The sequence below is a fragment of the Semicossyphus pulcher genome, unplaced genomic scaffold, assembly GCF_022749685.1.
Source record: "Semicossyphus pulcher isolate SPU_LCO1_2020_fin unplaced genomic scaffold, fSemPul1.0.p SCAF_38, whole genome shotgun sequence".
Classification (NCBI taxonomy): Eukaryota; Metazoa; Chordata; class Actinopteri; order Labriformes; family Labridae; genus Semicossyphus; species Semicossyphus pulcher.
Window position 1 is genome coordinate 846,688 of NW_027211713.1, and position 22,513 is coordinate 869,200.

At 42.9% G+C, this 22,513-nt stretch overlaps 1 protein-coding gene across 3 annotated transcripts in view; it reads left to right on the plus strand.

Moving 5' to 3' along the window:
- crtc3 (CREB regulated transcription coactivator 3) overlaps positions 1-18,148 on the plus strand; it is a 51,914-nt gene extending 33,766 nt beyond the window's left edge. For 2 of the 3 annotated variants that reach the window (XM_069679271.1, XM_069679273.1), the window contains 9 exons: positions 7,295-7,333; positions 7,415-7,500; positions 7,814-7,863; positions 8,145-8,365; positions 9,835-10,070; positions 14,676-14,849; positions 15,080-15,157; positions 15,292-15,508; positions 15,603-18,148. In XM_069679271.1, the coding sequence (XP_069535372.1) occupies positions 7,295-7,333; positions 7,415-7,500; positions 7,814-7,863; positions 8,145-8,365; positions 9,835-10,070; positions 14,676-14,849; positions 15,080-15,157; positions 15,292-15,508; positions 15,603-15,808 (1,307 nt within the window). In that variant the 3' untranslated portion in view covers positions 15,809-18,148. The remainder of the gene's footprint in view (positions 1-7,294; positions 7,334-7,414; positions 7,501-7,813; positions 7,864-8,144; positions 8,366-9,834; positions 10,071-14,675; positions 14,850-15,079; positions 15,158-15,291; positions 15,509-15,602) is intronic. The other variant, XM_069679272.1, reaches the window with a different exon arrangement.
- Positions 18,149-22,513: the final 4,365 nt, after the last annotated feature.

A 22,513-nucleotide genomic window follows, 5' to 3' on the forward strand; every position in this document is an offset into this window, starting at 1 on the left:
CTCTGTGCTCCCTGTCGCCTCCTTGGGTGATGGGGCCGACAATGGCAGAGTCGTCAGAGAACTTTTGCAGGTGGCAGTTCGCTGTGTTGTGGATGAAGTCTGCAGTGTAGAGGTTTAGGGGGCCTAACCCTTCCCTGGGGGCTCCCGTGCTGCAGACAATAGTGTCGGACTGACACCTCCATGCCCTCACATACTGCGGACGGTTGGTGATGTAGTCCACAATCCAGGCCATAAGGAGGTGATCCACTCCTGAGTGCTCCAACTTGTCCCTCAGAAGCAAAGCCTGTATGGTGTTAAAGGCACTGGAGAAATCAAAAACTTAATTCTCACAGTGGCCCCAGCCGTTTCCAGGTTAGAGAGGGATCTCTGAAGTAGGTAGATGACAGTCATCCACCCCGGACGCCAGGCTGGTAGGCAAACTTCAGCAGGTCCATCAATGGTCCCACGAGGGGTCGCAGATAACAAAGGACTAGCCTCTCCAGGGTCTTCATCAGCTGCGATGTCAGCGGCACCGCCCTGTAGCTGTTGAAGTCCTTTGGGTGAGGGGTCTTTGGCACCTGTACCAAGCAGGATGTCTTCAACAGCTCTGGTACCCTCCCCAGCTTCAGGCTCAAGTGGAAGATGTACTCCACATTTGAGGAGCCTTGAGCTGATGCCATCCGGACCCGCAGCCTTCCTCACCTTGCACCTACTCAGTTCTTTCCTCACCTGGCTAGTTGTGAAGGACAGGTTGGGGCAGGGGGGTTGAATGCTGGAGGCTGTGGGACAGTGGTGAGTTGAGGTGGGGGAGGGCCTTTCACAGAGACAGTAGGAAATGTGTAACACCCAATTCGATAATAGAATGGAAGTCTTAATACTCAATTAGACGGACTAAACACCAAGGTTAGACTACTAGAGCAGGAGGGTAATAATTGAGACAACTCAGTAGGTGTGGTTTGATGACAAACGTTACATTGAAAATTATTGTATCTGTAGTACAACTTGTAACCTTTAACCTTTACCACACAATCACAGCCTCAATAAAATATCAAACCTTATATCAAAAATTACATTAAAAAAAAGGAAAAAGGGCCCAAAATACTGAAAATGATAAACGAAATATACCCCAGGGTTTTGACTCAGTCTTTATGGTGTTAACCCACACCATTAACTTGTGAGAGTCCAATGTTGAAATCTCTTTTTGTTTCTCCAAGCAAAATTAAGGAGCAATTAAGTGCAAGTCTGTCCTACCACTCAAGCAGAATCAGTTCACAGTCCGTCCAAAGAATTTTAAGTCCTCTCAATCTCAGTCGTCATCACAGTAGATCCTGATATGGTGGCTCGCCATCTTTGGACTGGATCGAAGTTGAATCACACATAAAAAAAACCTGACCTGCATAACACAGTCAGAGTGATCTTCAAATATCTGTATCAAGCTTTTCTTTCTGTTCTTGATACATCAAACTAACATATCTTTCATGAATAATTATAACAGTGTACAGAATAAGTGTCATAAGTTTTCATAAGTGTACAAAACATTCACAGAATAAACCAAAAACAATGATAAGGGTTCTTACAAAAGGTTTCAAGAGCAACTACCAAGAACTAAAATCCCTTTTTGAGTTTCTCTGTTTTCTGTACATTTAATGCACAATGTATACAGCTTCGCTCAGTGCATGAACACACACACTCTACACTGTTCATGTAGCCTATATTTTTACAGGTTTTCTAACAACTAAACATTGAACATACACTTGGTCAACAGCAGCAGCCGTTAGCATATGATTGTTGAGAGTTTAGCTTAACAATTTCTCATTTAGAAACAGTTCAACTCACTAAGAAGAGTCCCAGAAAGATCAAAAGGCAGATCACACAGGAATAACATTCGTGTAGCCGCGAATTAGTACGGTCTCCAATAAAGTACCGAAGGAGGGCATGCTCTGATCCTCACTTCTCTCTGTACCACACAGCAGGGCGGAAGTCACGTATTCCGTGCTTGGCGGATGACTGATCAAATCTGTTGAAAAAAATGTACCCACTTAAGGTCCCCTGCGGCCTGGGTGTCTGGTTCCTGTCAGGAGGAGGTGTCAGGAGATGGTTTTCAGGCCCCTTCAGACTCCACTGACGTTGTTCTTGTGCAGCTGGTCCTCCATCTTCTTAGTTCCCTCTGCACAGTTTTCAGCTCCTCCTTGTTGTCTGAAAAAAGGCCATCTTTTTGTCCTTACGCAGAGCCTTTATGTCAGGAGTAATCCAGGGTTTACTGCTTGGGAAACACCGTACAGTCTTGGTGGGTACGATGTTATCCACACAGACGTGAACATAGTCCGTTATGCAGCCAGTGAGGCTGTCAAAATCCTCCCCATGAGAATCCCTGAGTCCTTCCCACACAGTTGTGTCAAAACAGTCTTTCAGAGCATCCTCAGACTCTTCAGACCATCTCTTCACAGTGCGTGTGACCACTGGTTGTCTGTAGACAAGAGGTTTGTAGACAGGCTGGAGATGTACAAGGTTGTGGTCAGATCTTCCCAGGGGAGGGGGAGGTGATGAGTTATGTGCCTCCTTGGTGTTGGCATACAGTAAATCCAGTGTTTTATTGTCCCTGGTGCAGCATGTGACATACTGGGTGAATGTGGGCAGAGTGGAGGAGAGAGAGACATGGTTAAAGTCCCCAGTGATGAGAAGGAAGGCATGAGGGTGCTGTGTCTGCAGCCTGCTTACAGTGGAGTGGATGATGTCACAGGCCACTTCAGAGTTAGCAGAGGGGGGAACATACACCGCTATCGCGATAACATTTGAGAATTCCCTCGGCAGAGGGTATGGCCTCATGCTAACGGCTAACAGCTCAATGTCCTTATTACACCATGTATCATTAACAAACACTGCCAGCCCTCCTCCTTTGCTCTTACCGCTCCCCTTGTCCTGTCCACCCGCAGCAGATGAAATCCTTCCAGTCTAGCATTCGTGTCCGGTGTTAGCTCCGTTAGACATGTCTCTGTGAATAGCATTATGCTTCTCTCCCAATATTCCCTCTGGTGCCGGGTCAGCGCTGCTAGCTCATCCGTCTTATTGGAAATAGATCTTAGATTTCCTGTAACGATGGATGGAAGGACAGGTCTATAACGTCTCCTCTTAACTTGCAGCGCCGGCACGGCATCCTCATCTCCTTCTCCTCAGCTCGCAGGGAACATCGGGCATCACGTTGGTTAGCATCAACATGCTACAGGATGCTAACAGCTGGTCCCCGGTGTAAACAATGCGACCATGGTTGCGACCACGGACACGCTCGTGGACAAAAGAAGTATAAGAAACACCAATGCAAACGTAACCATTTTGGTGTCCATGGTCAAGAATAAGAAATAAAAGACCAGTTAAGTTACAAAAATAAGACAAAAAGCTCGTCGGTGAGCAGGAAGCTACTGCAACAGGCTGCCACTAGAGTGGCACCAGAACCAGATATGACAACAAAAAATAATACTCATGGTTACAAAGCCAATAATAATGGTACAAATATGTGTAAAAATAAGCAAGAACAGCAAAGTAATGATGACAGGCTGATAAAAAAGTAATTGTAGCAGTTTGAAGTCAACAGGTCTACAATTATTAGCATTAGCGACTAAAATAAAGATACTATGGGGAAGACTGATATTAATAGTTGTAGCAGTCTGAGTCGAGCTGGTCCATGGCAACAGATGGTCTGCAGCAACAATCCCCAGGAACCTACGTGACAAGGGAGCTCAAACTCCTGGGAAGATATATGATTAGTAACGGCAATGGGACAAGAAGATACATAGTTAATAAGATGCATTAGTAAAACATAAATGCAGAGAGAGAAAGTGGGAGAGAGAGAGAGACAGACAGGACCTAAGCACCCTAACTATAAGCTTTCTCAAAGAGGAAAGTGAGGGAGAGATGTGATCTCTCTTCCTAGTTCTTGTCAGCACACGTGCTGCAGCATTTTGAACCAGCTGAAGAGTTTTTAGTGACTTATTAGAGCATCTTATCCAACAATTATTCAACCTAGAAGTAACGAATGCGTGGACTAGTTTTTCTGCATCGTGTTGAGACAGGATGTGTCTGATGTTTGTTGTGAAGGTGAAAGAAGGCTGTCCTTGATATTTGATTTATGTGGGAGATGAAGGACAGGCTGATGCCATCTAGGGCAGCTATATCATTAGAGAAAGAATTTCTGAGGTGTTTTGGGCCGAGCACAATAACTTCAGTTTGTCTGAATTAAGTAGCAGAAAGTTTCTAGTCATCCAGATCTTTATGTCCTTAAGGCATGCTTCTAGTTTAGATAGCTGATTGGTTTCGTCTGGCTTCATAGATAAGTATTATTAAGTATCATCTGCGTAACAATGAACATTAATGGAGTGTTTCCTCATGATGTCACCCAGAGGAAGCATATATAAGGTAAAAAGAATCGGTCCGAGCACAGAACCTTGTGGAACTCCATGATTAACTTTGGTGTGCATAGAGGACACATCATGAACATTAACAAACTGAGATCGATCTGATCAATAAGATTTAAACCAACTTAATGCAGATCCTGTAATGAACATTAACTGTTCTAGTCTCTGTAACAGGATGTGATGGTCTATCGTGTCGAATGCAGTGCTAAGATCTAACAGAGAGAGTCTTCTGTCTGAAGCAATAAGTAAATCATTTGACACTCACATTTAACAGACCACAGTCAATTCTCATATTTTCACAACTGCAGTTGTGATTTGTAATTCTAATTAACTGTAATAACAGGCCTGGGTTGGGGGGCTGACACAGTCTCTGTAACATTAACATTGTGGCTGGGAAACTGCTCACAGGGAAGCTCAGAGGAGTGTGTAGGACTGCACGCTGCCTCCTGGTCTCAACTCTGGCTTGTCGGGTTTTATGACTAACAAACTGAACCATATTACAAGACAAAAGAGCTGCACCATCCAAAGTGGCATGTATGCCATTTTTTGTGCTAATCAGACAACACTTTCCCCAGAATGTCTGCCAGTTATCTTTGAAGCCCACATCATTTGCTGGACACCTCCTCGACAGCCTGCAGTTGAATGATGACACAGCTATACATGTCATCACTGGTCACTATCTTATCAAATTTATGATTATCCTTTGCCAGCAGTTTTAAATTGGACTCGATGTCGCCCGCTCCGGCTCTGGCGCTAACTTCACGTTTCTGACTGTGGACCTGCCAATAACCAGAGTTGGTTTCTCAGCGGGTGTGTCGCTGAGTAGGGAAAACTTATTTAAAATGTGAAGTCGTTGGTGGTGAACCGTGTGCTTCTTCTTGCCACTATTCTTCCCTCTGACAGTAACCCAGCCACTGCATCCCGGCTGCTCGGGAGTTGCCGGGTGAGAAGGTATGCTGGGTCCGCCTGCACCGGCTACTGGGGGCTTGCTACTAACCACAGCAGCTAGCAAAGTTTTGTTCTCCAAGGTGCGGAGCCGCGTCTCTAATTCCGTGATCCTCGCCTCTATAGCTCCAAAAATACTACATTTAATACAAATATCCTTATCCGTAAAGAAGGTCGAGGTAGAACTAAACATCTGACACATCGAACAGTAAAGATCAGAAGGGCGAAAAGGAGAAGCTATTTCTATAGATTAAGCCAACTGCTAAGCTAACTAGTGTGAAGTTAAACGGTGTAGCAGATAACTCGCTAAAGTAACAACGAGAGTGCTTGATGATAACTAGTGTATGTTTAAGTGCACAGCAGCTAAATAACCGCAGTGATGACAATAAAAGCAAATTAATCGACTTAGCTCAAGCTCTATCAACAGCTAGAAACAGCACAGGACAACACAGTACCAGAGAGAAAACAGGAAATTACGCAATACGCTCACTGTAGCATGTAGTACGTAGCAGGCCCACTGAGTTCTTGCTACCAAGCATCTGCCATTATACTGTGATCACCTCATCCAGTGAACTATACTGTGATCACCTAGTCCAGTGAACTATACTGTGTGACCATCTTATCCAGTGAATTACACTGTGTGACCATCTTATCCAGTGAATTACACTGTGTATGCGCTGGGCTCATGAAGTTTTAATGATGGTTTATGGTGTTTGTGTGTCTGTTCTTCTGATCATTCATTAACTAAGAACAGAGTTTATTCAGCTGTCAGTGACACGGATCACCATCAGGCCATCGTTGTTTCTTGTATTTATAACTTGTAGTTGATTTTTTTTATTGACCAAAGACCATTAAATTCTTCTTCTTCTTTACACTTTTCAACTGTTCCAACACATCTCTCCTGAGCTGTTACCATCCGTCCACGTTTTTCAGACAGTGTCTGTCATGTTCGTCCAGTGTTTCAGTGTCTGTCGTGTTCGTCCAGTGTTTCAGTGTCTGTCGTGTTCGTCCAGTGTTTCAGTGTCTGTCGTGTTCGGCCAGTGTTTGTCTGTCGTGTTCGGCCAGTGTTTGTCTGTCATGTTCGCCCAGTGTTTCAGTGTCTGTCGTGTTCGGCCAGTGTTTCAGTGTCTGTCATGTTCGTCCAGTGTTTCAGTGTCTGTCGTGTTCGGCCAGTGTTTGTCTGTCATGTTCGTCCAGTGTTTCAGTGTCTGTCATGTTCGGCCAGTGTTTGTCTGTCATGTTCGGCCAGTGTTTCAGTGTCTGTCATGTTCGGCCAGTGTTTGTCTGTCATGTTCGTCCAATGTTTCAGTGTCTGTCATGTTCGCTCAGTGTTTGTCTGTCATGTTCGCCCAGTGTTTCAGTGTCTGTCGTGTTCGGCCAGTGTTTCAGTGTCTGTCATGTTCGTCCAGTGTTTCAGTGTCTGTCATGTTCGTCCAATGTTTCAGTGTCTGTCATGTTCGCCCAGTGTTTGTCTGTCATGTTCGCCCAGTGTTTCAGTGTCTGTCGTGTTCGGCCAGTGTTTCAGTGTCTGTCATGTTCGGCCAGTGTTTGTCTGTCATGTTCGGCCAGTGTTTCAGTGTCTGTCGTGTTCGGCCAGTGTTTCAGTGTCTGTCATGTTCGGCCAGCGTTTCGGTGTTTATCGTGGTGTTTCAGTGTTTATCGTGGTACTTCATTGTTTATCATGGTGTTTCAGTGTTTATCGTGGCACTTCATTGTTTCAGGCAGTGTTTATCGTGGTCATCCAGTATTTATGGTTCACATGCGAGTCCTTTTAAATGTTTTCGTTTATCTTGAAATCTCTTGGTGTCTTGCAAAAATGTCCTCGGAACTCACAGTTCAAATCTGTCAGGTCTGATGAGAAGAGAGATGTGTGTGAAAGAGGAATAACTCAGACCGCTGCTTGATATTGAATGTCCTTTAACGTTCCTCTGCTTTTCTTTCTACCACCCCCCCCCAAACAGCGAGTGTGAACGAGGCTGAGGTGGACGGCTCTGGAAACAGTGAGTTTACTTGTCTTCCGTTATTTACTAATAATTTACATTTTATTTTGTTAAGATTAAAGTTTTCCTTCCTCTCTGCAGTCTTCTCTTTCCCACCGCTCTCTAACGAGGAGAGTCTCATTGGAGTCACTAAGCCTCTTCCAAAGCAGCTGTGGGAGGCCAAGAAGGTGAGACAGTTGTCTCTCATCAGAGCCTGTGTTTGACACATGGAGTTTCCATACGAAGCTGATATCATTTTTATATTCTGGTGTTAAATAAGTTTGATTGTTGAGTCTTTGATAAGAGAAGCTTGCACCAGGTGGCATCCACAGTTTGATATAAACCTGGTGGTGATCTTCAGAAGGTAAAAAGCAGTGATGCAGTGTTGTTATTAGTATTTCTGTTTTTATTGTTAGTGTTTGTGTTGATGTTTTTATTACAATTATTATTGTTGTAATTGTTGTCGTTATAAGTATAATACATTCTGTGTTTGTGTTTTAGGTCCAGTCTATGGCCTCAAGGCCTAAATCCTGTGAAGTGCCTGGAATCAAGTCAGTCTAACTCATTCATTAATAAACAGTTTCTTTTTATTTAAAACACCCACATTATCATCTATGTGTGGGAGTGAGTGACATTGAGTCACTGTTGCTGTTGTTGCTGTATTAAAAAGAGCATTAATGTAATTGAGAGAATAATCGAGGAGTGGGTGTAGAAATAAGAGAATAGAGTAAGAAAATAAAAACATCTTAAGATGTCAAATTTACTTTGTTAAATAATGTTAAATATATTATTCTCTAGATTCAGATCATGTTGTCTGTGTTTTTCTCTGCAGTATTTTTCCGTCTCCGGATCAGAACCCAGGTCTGTCTCACTATCAGGGTTTGTTGAACACTGGCGGCTCCCTGCCCGACCTCACAAACCTTCACTTCCCCTCCCCCCTCTCCACCCCGCTCGACCCAGACGACCACGCAGGATTCCCCAACCTGAGCGGAGGCAGCAGCACTGGGAACCTGCCGGCTGCCATGATGCACCTCGGGATCAGCAACTCACAGGGTGGGCGGAGCAACGTGTGTGTGTGTGTTTTATTATTATTACAGAAAAAAAACAGACTAAAGCAAACGATCATAAGTAATTTAATCACAACCATCATTGACATGTTGGGACTGTTTATCAATATTTAAAGTCATCTTCTAACTGCTGAGTTGTGTTCTTTAATCATTTGTAAATGACACCTAAAAAGTGTCCCTGCAAACAACAAGGCCTGAATCATATTTAAATACAAAAAAAGGAAAAAAGAAAGAGACGATGGATTTAAATACAGTTAAATCTATTTCTCAAAACGTTTTCATCTTTTATAAATTATTTTATTTATTCACTTTTAAAAAGGTCAACATAAATTCAGCTCTTCATGTCTCTTTCTCTGACTCTCTGTGTCTCTGTCTCTCTCTTGCCCCACTGCCAGTTCAGGGCAGAATTATTATGCCTCTGTTACGTTTCATTTTCTATGTAAAATGCACGGAGGCAGAATGGTGGGGAGAGATCGTTCCGCCTCTGAGCCAGCATCCTCGGTAGTAACAGAGGCCTAACAGAGGCAAAACGGCATCTGTGTAAACAGTGGAGCCGGCAGGGCGGAAGAGCGCCGTGTGTGTGTTTTTGAAGCATGCGCTGTTTGTTTACACCTCGCGCATGTTTTACTTCCGCAACGCTGGAACGCTGTTAAAACACACTCTGGGGCAGCTTTACACCGGCATTGCTTGGTCCAATGTAAAATGGCAAAGGCTGCTTGACGGCGGAGCTTTGTTACGGCGCTGAGGCGGAACCGCAGTGTGAAAAGGACTACAGTTTGTCTGTCTCTCTCTCTCTCTCTCTCTCTCTGTTTGTCTGTCTGTCTCTCTCTCTCTCCCTGTTTATCTGTCTGTCTGTCTCTCTCTCTCTCTGTTTGTCTCTGTCTCTGTAGCCCTTTTTACACTGTGATTTCGCCACTGCGCTGTAACAAAGCTCTGCCATCATGCAGCCTTTGCCATTTTACATTGAACCAAGCAACGCTTGCGTAAAGCCGCCCCCGTGTGTTCACAACGATACTGTTTTACCATTGTATACACTCACACGTTACTCCTCTGTTACTCTGTTACTACATCTGTTTCTACCTCTGTGTCAGCTCTGCTACTCTGTGTCACCAAGTATTATTAAACAGAAAACAGAAAGATAATCATTTTTAAATTAATAAAATAATTTCCAAATCAATATTTTGTGTCAAATAATTGATTTCGTAAGTAAAAGACGTGTATAAGCAGGATAATGTACAGTGAGCAGGTTTTTATCGTGGAATGGAACCCCGACAGTGTGAGCAAGATGCCCAAACATATTTCTATTATAGTTCTATTATTATAATTTATTATTTAAATGTAAATTTCCCATCATAACTTCCACATGTTGTATTTTTTTATATTAATTCTCCTGTTTATAAACTGAAGCTGAATGAATCAGCCTCTTCCATCTTTATGTCTTTTCTGTCCCTGCAGGTCTGTCCTCATCTCTTAGCAATCCGTCCATTCAGGCTTCTCTCAACACCTGCCAGCTGCAGTCGTCTCTCAGTAACCCGTCCATCAACTCGTCTCTGCGTCTGTCCAACAATTCCCCCCGACGGCGCCCAGCTCCCATCAGCCCCCTCACCCTGTCTCCTGGCAACGATCAGCGCAGAGGGATGTCCAAGCAGCTGTCCCCCACTATGTCCCCCTCTCTGTCCCCCATCACACAGGTAATGTCCCCCACCCTTTCTTTTCTCTGTTCTTCTTTAAAATGAGACAGTTTGGCTGAAATTAAGAATAGATTTATGTCTGTGAAGGTTCTCAGTCATCCAGGTCAGGGTTATTCAGAGCTTAATCCAAAAGGAAACTGGACTTTGTTGAATTTCTGTCAGAACTGTATGCTGAAAAGACGGCATACGAGCTGAAACGCGTTCATCCATGACCCACATTAAAGTCAGGTTTACACGATCCTGTAAGTGCCGGAGCTTTTGTTTTTCTGTTAAAATGACCTGAAAAAGCCTTTCGGGTAAGAGGGCCTTGAGCGGGCCTTTTGAGACCCCTGTCTTAAAGTAATGATGGACTGTCGTTTCTCTTTACTTAGTTGAGCAGTTCTTGTCATAATATGGATTACTACAGCAGTCGAAAAGGGCTATTTAATGTATACTATATTTACCGGCCAATACTACCTCTGCACAATACAACTGATGATCTCAAAGCATTAACAAGGCAAGAAATTCCACTAATTAACTTTTGACAAGGCACACTTGTCAATTGAAAAGCATTCCAGGAGACTACCTCTTGAAGCTGATTGAGAGAATGCCAATAGTGTGCACAGCTGCCATCAAAGCAAAACGTGGCTACTTTGAATCTAAAACATATTGTGGTTTGTTTACTCTTTTTTATTTACCACGAGTCCAATTGTGTTATTTCATGGATTTGATGTCTTCAGTATTAATTTACAACATGGAAAATAATAAAAATAAAGAAAAAACATTGAATGAGAAGGTGTGTCCAAACTTTTGACTGGTACTGGACATTGTAATGATTCATCATCTTCTTAGAACAATTTAGATATTTTAATAATTTACATTTGTTGAGGGCTGTTTCTTCTTTTACTGCAAGCTCCTTCTGTCTGCCTCCTTGAGCCACCAGAGGGGTATAGTAAGAAAGTTCAACATATTCAGGCTTTCTTTGGGTATGCTTGCTCAAGAAAGCCTCAAGCACCAGTTAGAGATAACATGTATCACAAAGGTGTTCATAAACTTTCTCTGTTAATCCAGACTTTCTGCTTCAGGCTCTGAGCACGCTCACAGCAAAAGGGGCGTGTTACGTGTCATTTCACACTTCTTCAGCACTAAAAGGCGCAACTATTGGCTGTCTGCTTCAGACTAACCCTAACCCTATATATGATAATTATATAAAAATATACTACTCTAAAAACCTACTAAGGCAACTTCATGAAAAATGTGTGGAACTAACGTGTGTGAAATAACTTTGGTATTTGTCCAAATAGAATTCAAATTAATAATTTTTTGGATTTAATTTGTTTATTGTTAATTTCAATAAAACCCTTTGAAGAGGCAAGAACATTTGACAGCTACCTCGCCTGGATCAGGGAGACCGGGGCTAACCCCTGGGGGGGGATGCTCGTTGGTGAGCGTCTGGTGGCCGGACTTTCGTCCATGGGGCCTGGCCAGGCTCAGCCCGAAGAGCAAAGTGGAGGGCTGAGCCCTTGTGGGCCCACCACCTGCAGGGATAGGCATAGGGGTCAGGTGCATTGTAAACCGGGCAGCAGGCAAAGACGTGGGCCTTAGTGTGCTAATCCCCGGCAGCGCAGACTGGTTTTTGGTACTGGTGGAATATCACCTCTCTGGTGGAGAAGGAGTCGGAGCCGATGCAGGAGGTGGAGCGTTACCAGCAAGATACGCACAGCTCCAGTTCTCGAACCAGTATCCTGCAGAGGGGCTGGACACTCGCTTTTTCCAGAGTTGCCCAGGGTGAGAGGTGCCGGGTGGGTGTGGGAATACTCAAAGCCCCCAACTGAGCGTCGCTGTCTTGGAGCTTTACCAGGTGAATGAGAGAGTGACCTCTCAGCGACTGCAAGTTACGGAGACTGTGGTTTGTGCCTATGCACCAAACAGCACTTCAGCACTAGCACTGGGTGGGGCTGTGGAAGTGGTCCTGTCTTTGGACTCTATAGTTCTACAGGGGGACTTTAACGCTCATGTGGGCAATGATGGAGAAACCTGGAGGGGGATGATTGGGAGGAACGGCCTGCCCGATCTGAACTCGAGTGGTGTCTTGTTATTGGACTTCTGTGCTCGTCATGGATTGGCCATAACAAACACAATGATCGAACGTAGGGTTGTTCATTAGTATACCTGGTACCAGAACACCCTAGGCTGTAGATCAATGATCGACTTTGTGGTCATTTCATCAGACCTGCGGCCGTATGTTTTGGACACTCGGGCGAAGAGAGGAGCAGAGCTGTCAACTGATCACCACCTGGTGGTGAGTTGGATCAGATGGTGTGGGAGGCTGCCGGACAGACCTGGTCAACCTAAACGTGTAGTGAGGGTGAGCTGGGAACATCTGGTGGAGGCCCCTGTCCGCGAGGTCCTCAACTCCCACCTCCGGAAGAATTTCACTTGCATCTCGGAGGAGGTTGGGGACATGGAATCCAAATGGACCGTGTCAAAGCCTCCATCGTGGAAGCGGCTACAAGGAGTTGTGGCCAGAAGGCTGTCGGACAACGACGGTGAGGGAAGCTGTCAGGCTGAAGAAGGAGGCCTTTCGGGCTTGGTTAGCCCAGGTGTCTCCAGAGGCAGCAGACAGGTACCAAGTGGCCAGAAGGGCTGCAGCTCCAGTGGTTGTGGAAGCAAAAACCCTAGTGTGGGAGGAGTTCAGGAAGGTTATGGAGAAGGACTTTCGGTTGGCTTTAAAGAACTTCTGGCAAACCTTTAGACAACTCAGGAGGGGGAAGCAGGGATTGGCTCAAGCTGTTTTCAGCAGGGGTGGAGAACTGCTGACCCAGACTGGGGATATTGTCGGGCGGTGGAAGGAACACATAGAGGAACTCCTGAGCCTGGCCAAAACGTCCTCTGATGAGGAGGCAGAGTCTGAATGTCCAGGGGAAGCCTTACCTATATCCGTGGCAGAGGTTGCTGAGGCAGTCAAGAAGCTCCTCAGTGGCAAGGCGCCAGGTGTAGATGAGATTCGCCCTGAGTTGCTAAAGCCTGTGGAATGGCAGACCGGGGTGGTGGTTCCCATTTTTAAAAAGGGGGACCGCAGGTTGTGTCCCAACTATCGGGTATAACACTACTCAGCCTCCTGGGTAAAGTTTATTCCAGGGTGCTGGAAAGGAGGCCCTGGCTGATTGCCAGACCTCAGATACAGGAGGAACAATACAGATTCCGACCTGGCTGTGGAACAGTTGACCAGCTCTTTGAAGCTCAGGGGTGACTAAGCCTTCTCAGTTGCAGCTCCAAAGCTCTCGAACGCTCTGCCTCCACATGTCCGGCTGTCCTCCACTCTGCCTGTTTTTAAATCAAACCTTTTATTCCTTGGCTTTTGGCTCTGCATGAGAGTTAGGCCTACATTCCTTTTCCTTTAAATCAAATCAAATCAAATTTTATTTGTATAGCGCCAAATCATAACCAGGGTTATCTCGAGACACTTTACAGAAAGAGCAGGTCTAGACCGACTCTTTGTTATGTTATTTAAAGAGAGGCCCGACATGAATCACCATGAGTAGCACTTAGCAATATTTGGCACATTGGCAGAAAAACTTCCTTTAACAGGCAGAAACCTCGAGCAGAACCAGACTCATGTTGAACAGCCATCTGAAGAGACTGGATGGGCCGAACATGGGATAGAAGGAGATGCAGGATAGAGACAGGCAGAGAGAGCAACAACAACATATGTTCTTGTTACAACAACAACAACATATGTCCTTGTTACATGAACAACAACAGACACATACTTTACTAGTGGTGTTAACGCTTTTTACTATTTTATTGTCCTGTTGAATTTTAATTGGTTTTGGTGTTTTATTGTGTTGTTTTTATGGCTTTTATGTTTGGTTGTACAGCACTTTGGTCAACTATTGTTGTTTTTCAATGTGCTTTGTAAATAAATTTGGATTGGATTGGATTGGATCTGCGTTTTAGCTGCAAAACCATACGGTTAAATGGACTTGGCAGGACATTAGGACCAAGCATAAGAACGTTATCCAGTTCCCTTAGATGCTATGTCCCCATCGTTCTTTTACTGTAAGGATGATTTGCTACAATTTTACCCAAAGCAAACTGATTAAAATTAGAAGAGTGGAGGGGTCATCGTATTATATGCATCACTTAGCCTACTGAATGCATAGGCTCCGTGATGCGATGCATAGAGTATGTGCTACTGTACCTGCGCGGCTTCGTTCTGTGTCTTTAAATGCGTAACGTTTTAATCCACAAGTTTCCTCATACACATAACCTCAGCTGAGGATCTATACTACCCACAGAGAATATGTTCAGGACATTTGAAAGGACAGTGCTTTAATATTTTACAATTTTAAGCCGAAACTCTCGAGCAACCTCGTCAGTGTCTGAACACACTCCAGTCAGTCTTGGTTCGCTACATGGCACTGAGCCCCTCTTGACCGATAGGCGGAAAAACTTTCAGCCAGCAACTGGCCAATCACCTTGCTCCACATACTTTTTTACTGGCCCTGGGCCATCAGGCCACCGCTTATGTCGAACCCTGGTCCAATTCTTCGGTATGGCGCTGAGGTGGAACCGCAGTGTAAAAAGGGCTATTATTTACTGACAGTTGCTGGTTTTCTGCAGGGAGTCGCTCTGGATACCAGCAACATGCCGAGGGAGCCACCCCCACCATACCCACTCTACCAACAATCCCAGCATGCAGTGGACCAGAGCAGACAACGCCAACAGCAACAGCAGCAACCAGTTTCCCCCCTTCAGAACGTCCCACTGGACTTCAACTCGAGCCAAGTGAGAAACGTGAGGAATGTGTAGTTGTGTTTTTGGATTTGTGTTGTTCACAGCTTGTTTCTGTGTCCTGCAGTGAGATTAAATGTCATGACGACACATACATCTGCATATTGCGTTTGTGAAGTTTGTTATTTTCCTCTTGGACATCAGACACATTCTGCAGGTGTTGTTCACTGGTGTCAAAGTCTTCACAGATTTAAGAACAGTGTTTCTGATGATTTGTCTTTCTTTTCTGACAGAACAACATGTCGACTCTGTTCAATGACCCCTTCATGGACCCACAATTCTCCAACCGCAGCAAGACCCTCCCCTACCAGGTACACACCGGACGTGCGCGCACACACACACACACACACACACACACACACACACACACAAAGATCATATTGATATCTCACAGATTGAAGCTTCTCTCTGATTCTCTGTTTCCTCTCCGCCATCTGCTGCCCAGTTGGACCAGTTCAGTCTGCTGGAAAACGCGATGAGCTCGTCAGCGGGAAGCTCTGGCTTCAATCCTTCCTCCTCCTCCTCTTCACTGCTTTATTACTCCCAGGCAGCCTTGTCAGGGCTGGGGGGCAGCCATGGCAGCCTGCAAGATCCCCTGAACATGAGGTCCAATATGCTGTACTCCAACTGCAGTGGAGGACTCCCCAACATTATCCTCACAGGTGAGTCTCACTAGTTTAACTGGGTTAATTAGTCTAACCCTCTGATCTGATGATGATGTGAAAGATTATGACCCTCCCCCCGTTTATATCTCAGATGATTCTAACTCGACTCTGTCGAAGGACATCAGTGCCGCACTCTCCACCGTACCTGAATGTTTCGACTCAGAGGGAGGCTTCCCATTGGAGGACGAGCTACGCATCGAGCCCCTCAGTCTGGACGGTCTGAGCATGCTCAGTGACCCCGACATGGTGCTGCCTGATCCGTCAGTGGAGGATTCTTTCCGCAGTGACAGACTGTAAAGAGTGTAAATCTGAATGTGCATAAGAACAGGCTAATGTACTCTGAGCATGAATAATTCAATGTGAACAAATGAACATGTGCACAAACACAGATGTTAAATGGAGGAAACATGAACATGTGCACAATCACACACTTTAAAAGGAGGAAACGTGAACACAGTGTGCATTTACAGACTCAGACCAGCTGATCTACACTAGCCCCCAGAAGCCATGGCAACCTCATCACCATGGTAACACACCATAGCAACCCCATCGCCATGTTGGAGAGCTGAGTTTGTTGTTTCTCCTGTAAAAGACGAGCTTGATCTCAGAGATGTTTTCTGTTCACACCTGAAGTTTTCTTCTTTGGGTGAAAAAAAGCTGCGGATACTTCAGGCTAGGAAACAATCACGGTAGAAATTAAGACTGGAGGGATGAGAGCTTCTATTTTAAACATTTTCTTTATATGCTATCAGATTATTTTTCACGTTTGCCAGAGATTTATAAATATATATTAACACTAAAGAAATTCGAATGTATTTTCAAATAAAAAATAAAAAAGGGCAAACTGTTTACACAGATTTTAATGAATATTACTAAAGAGTCTACGGAACTAAAACTAACGTGTTGAATAAATGTTAGCCCCCCACAGACGAGTCAGCTGAACTCTGTGTCAAAATCCTTTTTTGACTTTTATTTTGAAAATTACTTCTGTACATTCTTTGCATACGTTTATTTTATATTTTGTAAAAAATTGTGATGGAGATTTTTCTGTACTTTAAATGTGGTTGTGAATAAGGGCATGCGCTGTGCTGCTTTGGATCCGTTCTGTTTATAATATCTGCCCCCCCAAACACACACACACACACACACACACACTTGGAGCAGACTGTAATCATGTGGACATTGGACATCATGTAACATTGCACTTAACCTGTTTTGCACTAATTGTTCCTCTATGTGTAAACTGAGATCTTTACACCTGATCAGTTTTTAACCCAAAGATCAGAATGAAAACTTTAATCAGAAAAATGAGACTTAATGTGTCTCAGTCTGTGAATCATTGCACACATTTTATAACACCAGCAACAGGTGTTTTACTTTGATATGAGAGAAAATAAATGTTATTTTCTGGGCTCTGGTGTTCTTGTAAGGAGCTCATATTTAAAGCTGATTACGTAATACTCAACTATTGTGGGCATAGAGTGCCCCCAAGTGTCCGTTTTGATAAAATCAGATATTTTTTATGTTGCTTCTGGAAAAGATTTGGGAGAAAATATCTTATTTTTGCTCCTTTAGCTATGCAAAGTTTTTTTTCTATTTAGTGAAACCTGTTGAACAGGTTAGACTTGTACATTATGCAGTGTAATATTTTCTATTATTTTCACAATGTGGGGGTCAATTTAAATTACAATATTACATGTGTCCAGTGTCCACAGTGTAGAAGAGTTTCTGCTGCTGAGAACAAGAACATCATCATTTTGGAATACAGACAAACTGTTTAGATTTTATTTAGGGTTATTTTATTTAATCTGTTCAGAAGATGTCAGACCGGCACTGTGTGGACGAAAAGAAGAGATTCACTATTACTATTGGAAAATTAAAGTGGGGTATTTGGGTTATCATGAGGTTGTTCCATAAGAATTTATATTAAATTTCAGTTATACATTTTATTCACTTGTGTTTATTAATCTGTCGGACAGTTTTTGCATGATGGAGCCACTTTGCAGTTTAGTTCATAATCCTTCTGTCCTCTCTTCTGCTGCCTTCTGCTGCCTTACATTGTTGTATTTTAATATTCCAGCAGTAACCCGTTTCAGCTAGTTTTCACTTCCCTTTAGTTTGGTCTCACTGTTTCATTAATTTGTCTTTTTTGTGTCTTACTTTTTTAGTTGCATATTAAATGTACAGTTCTGTTATTTAAAGAATGTTTTCGTCCACTAGTGTTACTACTTTTTTATGTCATTTGAGTTTGTTTTTTCCCCAAAGATTTAAGATTTTCTCGGTTTGTAAAATATGTCATAGTGCTTATCTTTCAGGTTTAATATAAACAATAAAACTCTATACTGTGTATTACGTCTTAATGTAGGATGTGGTTGTTGTTCCTGCCAGTAGGGGGCAGCAGCATGTCATACAATAAATATGACCGTGTTGGTTTTGGAAAAAATATGAAAATACAGGGTTCCCACAGTCCTGGAAAAGCCATGATATTTAGAAATATTTTAAGGCCTGGAAAAGTAAGAATTGGTTAGTAAAAATACTTCAAGTATTTTGAAGGTCATTCAATATTTTTGTGTTCATGTAATTGTTACAAATCTTTGGTGGATAGCCCTCCACATAATAAATGTTTGTTTTTTTTAAGATTTGTTTTTATTAGCAGGATGCTTATTTTACAATTTCATTCCAACAGGACAGGTGTTTGCACATTTCCTTTAAACAGATATTGGAGTAATGAATAATAAAAGAAATAATAACAATAAATAAAATGCAGTAATGATATATTATTATAAATTAAATTACTAAAGCTTTTTATCATAAACAACAATATATAATAATGGCAATAATATCAGTAACAATAACAAATACAAATGTGAAAATATAAGATGTATACAAAGTAATGGTTGAAACACAAATAAATAAAATACCTAAAAAAAAAACATTCCAATAAAATGATGCACATATCTAGTGCACATACACTTGTATTAACTTATCTATTAACTGAATGCGTCTGTAGCAATCGAAGTTTGAAGAAATAACAATATAAAAAAAGCTAAAAAACAAAACATGCATCAAATTTGCCCCCACCCATTTCCCACCCCTCTACCCAGTTTGGCTATTTGCTTTAGTTTGTTTTCTTGTAAATGTACATACACACATTTAAAAAGTTAATTTTGTGTAGGTCCAGGAAGAACTGTATGTCTGTGTCCATCTAACTCCAAAGAGGGCAAAATGTCGACGAAGGGTCACCAAATTCTGTTAAAGGTTTCAGGTTTTTCTTAAATGATACAATATTTTTCCGGGTGTGCAGTAAGACACTATTTCATTTATCCAATGCCTTACTGATGCTACATACAATACATGTTTTCACAGCAGCGCTAGGAAGTAAAATAAAATACTTCTTGCAATGGTTTGTTAACTGAACTCATATCTCCCAAAATCCATAGTTTTGGATCCTGTTCTATGTGGTATCCTATTATCTTTGATGTTAATGCAATGTTTTGTTTCCAAAAAGATTCTATCATTGGGCAGCTCCAAATCATATGCAGATCACTTTTGTGAATTTTGCAGCTTTGACACATAGAAGATATATTGATGTCAATTTTATGTAATCTGTAGGGGATATACTATGTTCTGTGGAGTATATTGAACTGGATTTGCCTATGTTTTGTGGAGATTAGCATGTCTGTGCCTGCTTTAATATATGCTGCCAATCTTCCTCATCATAGATACAGCCTAGGTCTGTTTTCCCATTTGCCTATGTCATAGCTGGGTAATTTCCCATTAATGATACCAAATATGAATGACATTCTATTTAAGTCTTTTACTTATTTTTATTCTAGTTCTGTGTTATTTGCACCAAAACCACCAAAACAAATTCCTTGTATGTGTAAACCTACATGTCAATAAACCTGATTCTGATTAGGCATCTGGCCGTACCCATTCTATTAAACAGGCATGTTTCAAAAGGAGTCACTTTAGGGATATCTGGGAAGCTATCTTTTGGTTTTTTCTTCAACCCACTGCCTGATTTGGAGATATTTGAAAAAAAAATGTTGTCAAGAAGGCTGAATTTTCCAGTTAGTTGTTGGAAGTTAGCAAATGTATTGTTTATGTACAAATCCGCAACCATTCTAATACTTTGTCCTTCCACCTTTGTAATATTCCATCAGCAATGTGATTGAGATACTTGGGTTACCCCATAAAGAAGTCTTCTTGAAAAATGAAAAGTCCATGTCTAGGAGTGAGTGAGATTCTCGCCAGGCATCAAATGTGGTCAGTATTATAGGATTCTTTGTGAGTGGCTTAACATTTCTCGGTGCTTAAATATTGGATCACACTTAGAGGGGTATTATTCATCTCATGTTGTGCTATTGAGAGCCATCTCACCTTGCTGCACTCTGCAGGAAGCCAAATCCAAAGTGGTCGGAAATTGGGAGGCAAGGTAATAGTTCCTAAAGTTTGGGAGATTAAGTCCCTCCTTTGAGTATGGAGCCTGTAAATACTTTTACTCTGAGAGACACACACACACACACACACACACACACACACACACACACAAAAACATCATAAACACATTCATATACTTATTAGCAAGTTTAGCTAGGTTGTTTAACCGTGAGCGACGACTCAAGAAGCAGAATAGACACTTTAGCGATAGAAATGTTGTTTGAATTGGAGGATTTCTCTCCTCCAGAGTCTCCTGTAGGCCACGACCTCAGCAGTCTAGAGCCGTATCAGTTTGAGCCACTAGCACAGGCAGTGGGTGCTGAGATTGCCGATGCTGAGGAAGAGGGGCAGGAGAGGATGGGGGACGTCTCTGAATATTACACCATGCCCCCCGGAGGATTTGAATGTTATGGTTTTCACATTTATATATAGCCCCGTTTCTGCACTTTACAATAGGCATATTTCATGGAAAGCCACTTGTATTTCTTTTCTATTTACAACAGTTGCTCTTGTGGTCACTGCACTAAACCAAAAGAGAATATCTGCTGCAAGGAGGTGGCAAAGGTAACAGCTCACCAAGAGCCATAAAAAAAACAACATATCTTTGACCTAATATTGCAACCTGACACGACTGCAAAGTCTATGAACACATAGAGATCACATTGCATTTTAGGCCCGTGTGTATCTAATACAGAAGGAAAGTAATTTACACACATGTACTTACACATTTATCTATGCAAGATACCACCACAAAATGATGCCTTTCATTTCATGCAGGTGATGCATAGGTGTGAGCAGATTGGGGGTGCAGCCTGCGCAACTGCTCACCAAGGTTTCGAACCAGTTGCCCTCAACCCTGATGTGCTGCAGGCTGTGTATGGGACATACAGGCAGCTCTATGGTGAGATGCAGGAACCAGAGCTCAATAGGTCAGTTTTAGGAAATCAAAGTCAGTTTATACAGGGAATAGTATTTAGATTTTTATTCATAACATGTAGTAAACAAAGTCGGAAAGGATAAGGGATGAAAACCACCCCGAAATCGCTCCCTGCTCGAATAACTTTATTTCTGAAGGTTACAGAGACTTGAAAGTTGGCTCTGCGTACACTCATTTGGGGATGAGCTTTCCAACGGTACCCCAAGCCTGTGCGACCACCAGAAGCGGGTAAAACGTCCAAAATGTCACTTTCAAATCACTCCATAAGCCTACAACTTTGAGGCCAGAGGGTCTGCCGACAACGCAGTTATACAAAGGCCGAAGGCAATGCACGGGCCGACGCATCTCACTCAGTTAACCTCCTAGCAGTATGCTCTTGGACCCGGTGGTAAATATGAGAAAAGTGGTGAACTCCTCTGACTAAAGGAGGGATAGAGGAGAGGAGGAGGGTGGTGAGGCTCCTTTGTCTGAAGGAGGATGAGGGACAGAGAGGGAGACAGAATTAGCAGAGGTAGAGAGGGTCACCTTGTCTAAGGTTAGCACCCTCCCCCGCTGGTCTAGGCTTCTCTGCTGCTCTACTCATTAACTCCATCAGGAGAAGTGAGAGAGCGATAGAAGAGGTTGAGAGAGAGAGAGAGGGAGAGAGAGAGAATGAGAATGCAGAGGTAGAGAGGGGTACCTCGCTTAAGGTTAGCACCCTCCCCTGCCGGATTAGACTTCTCTGCTGCTCTACTCACTAGCTCCTCCAGGAGAAGTGAGAGAGCGATAGAAGAAGTAAAGGAGTGAGATGTAGAGATGAGAGATGAGAGGTCTGGATGTAAGGGAGGCCCTCTGAGTAATAAATTTGACATGCTTTCTCAGCCCGACCTGCCGAGTATCAGAATGAGGTTTGAATCAGGGAATCCACAGATGGCCTATGCATTCCCTGTCTTTTTTAGAAGCACAAGTCAGTTAAAACTGACAGCTCTAGAAAGCAGGATCCGTTGTCCCTAACCTAACCCTAACCCGACGTCTCATTCGTCCGTTTACCCTTAACCCTAACCTCCCGACCGGAAGTCACCACAGCCAAACGGATGACACCGTTGGAAAGCTCGTCTCCCATTTTGGGGGGGGGGGTGGAGCTTGGTTTCGTCTCTCTACGACCTTCCTATCAAAAGTTATTACACTTATTACAACATGACAGGAAATGAGACAACGTCTCATTCCCCCGTTTACCCTTATACCTAACCCTAACCCTATCCCTTTAACAGTTGTTTCCTTTCGCCTTTTAGGAAAGCGCTTTTAGTTCATTTTTATTTTTTTTCCAAAACAAAACAAAACGTTGTCCAATCATCTATACCTATTTTTTGTATTTTTTGTTTTATGATTTTTTTGTTTTTTTGTTTTTAATAAAGAATAAAAAATAAAAAAAGAACTAAAAACGCTTTCCCAAAAGGGGAAAGGAAACAACAATCAAATAAAAACTCAAAAAGGTGTGCCTTGCAACGACGTTTCGATCCAAATGGATCTTCTTCAGGTCTGGCACACCAAACAATTTAAAACAGCAAGCTTGTACACTTGAGAGAGAGAGATGTTGTCTCTTCAAAAGTCAGGCTGCAAATGAGCTCACAAACTGAGTTCAC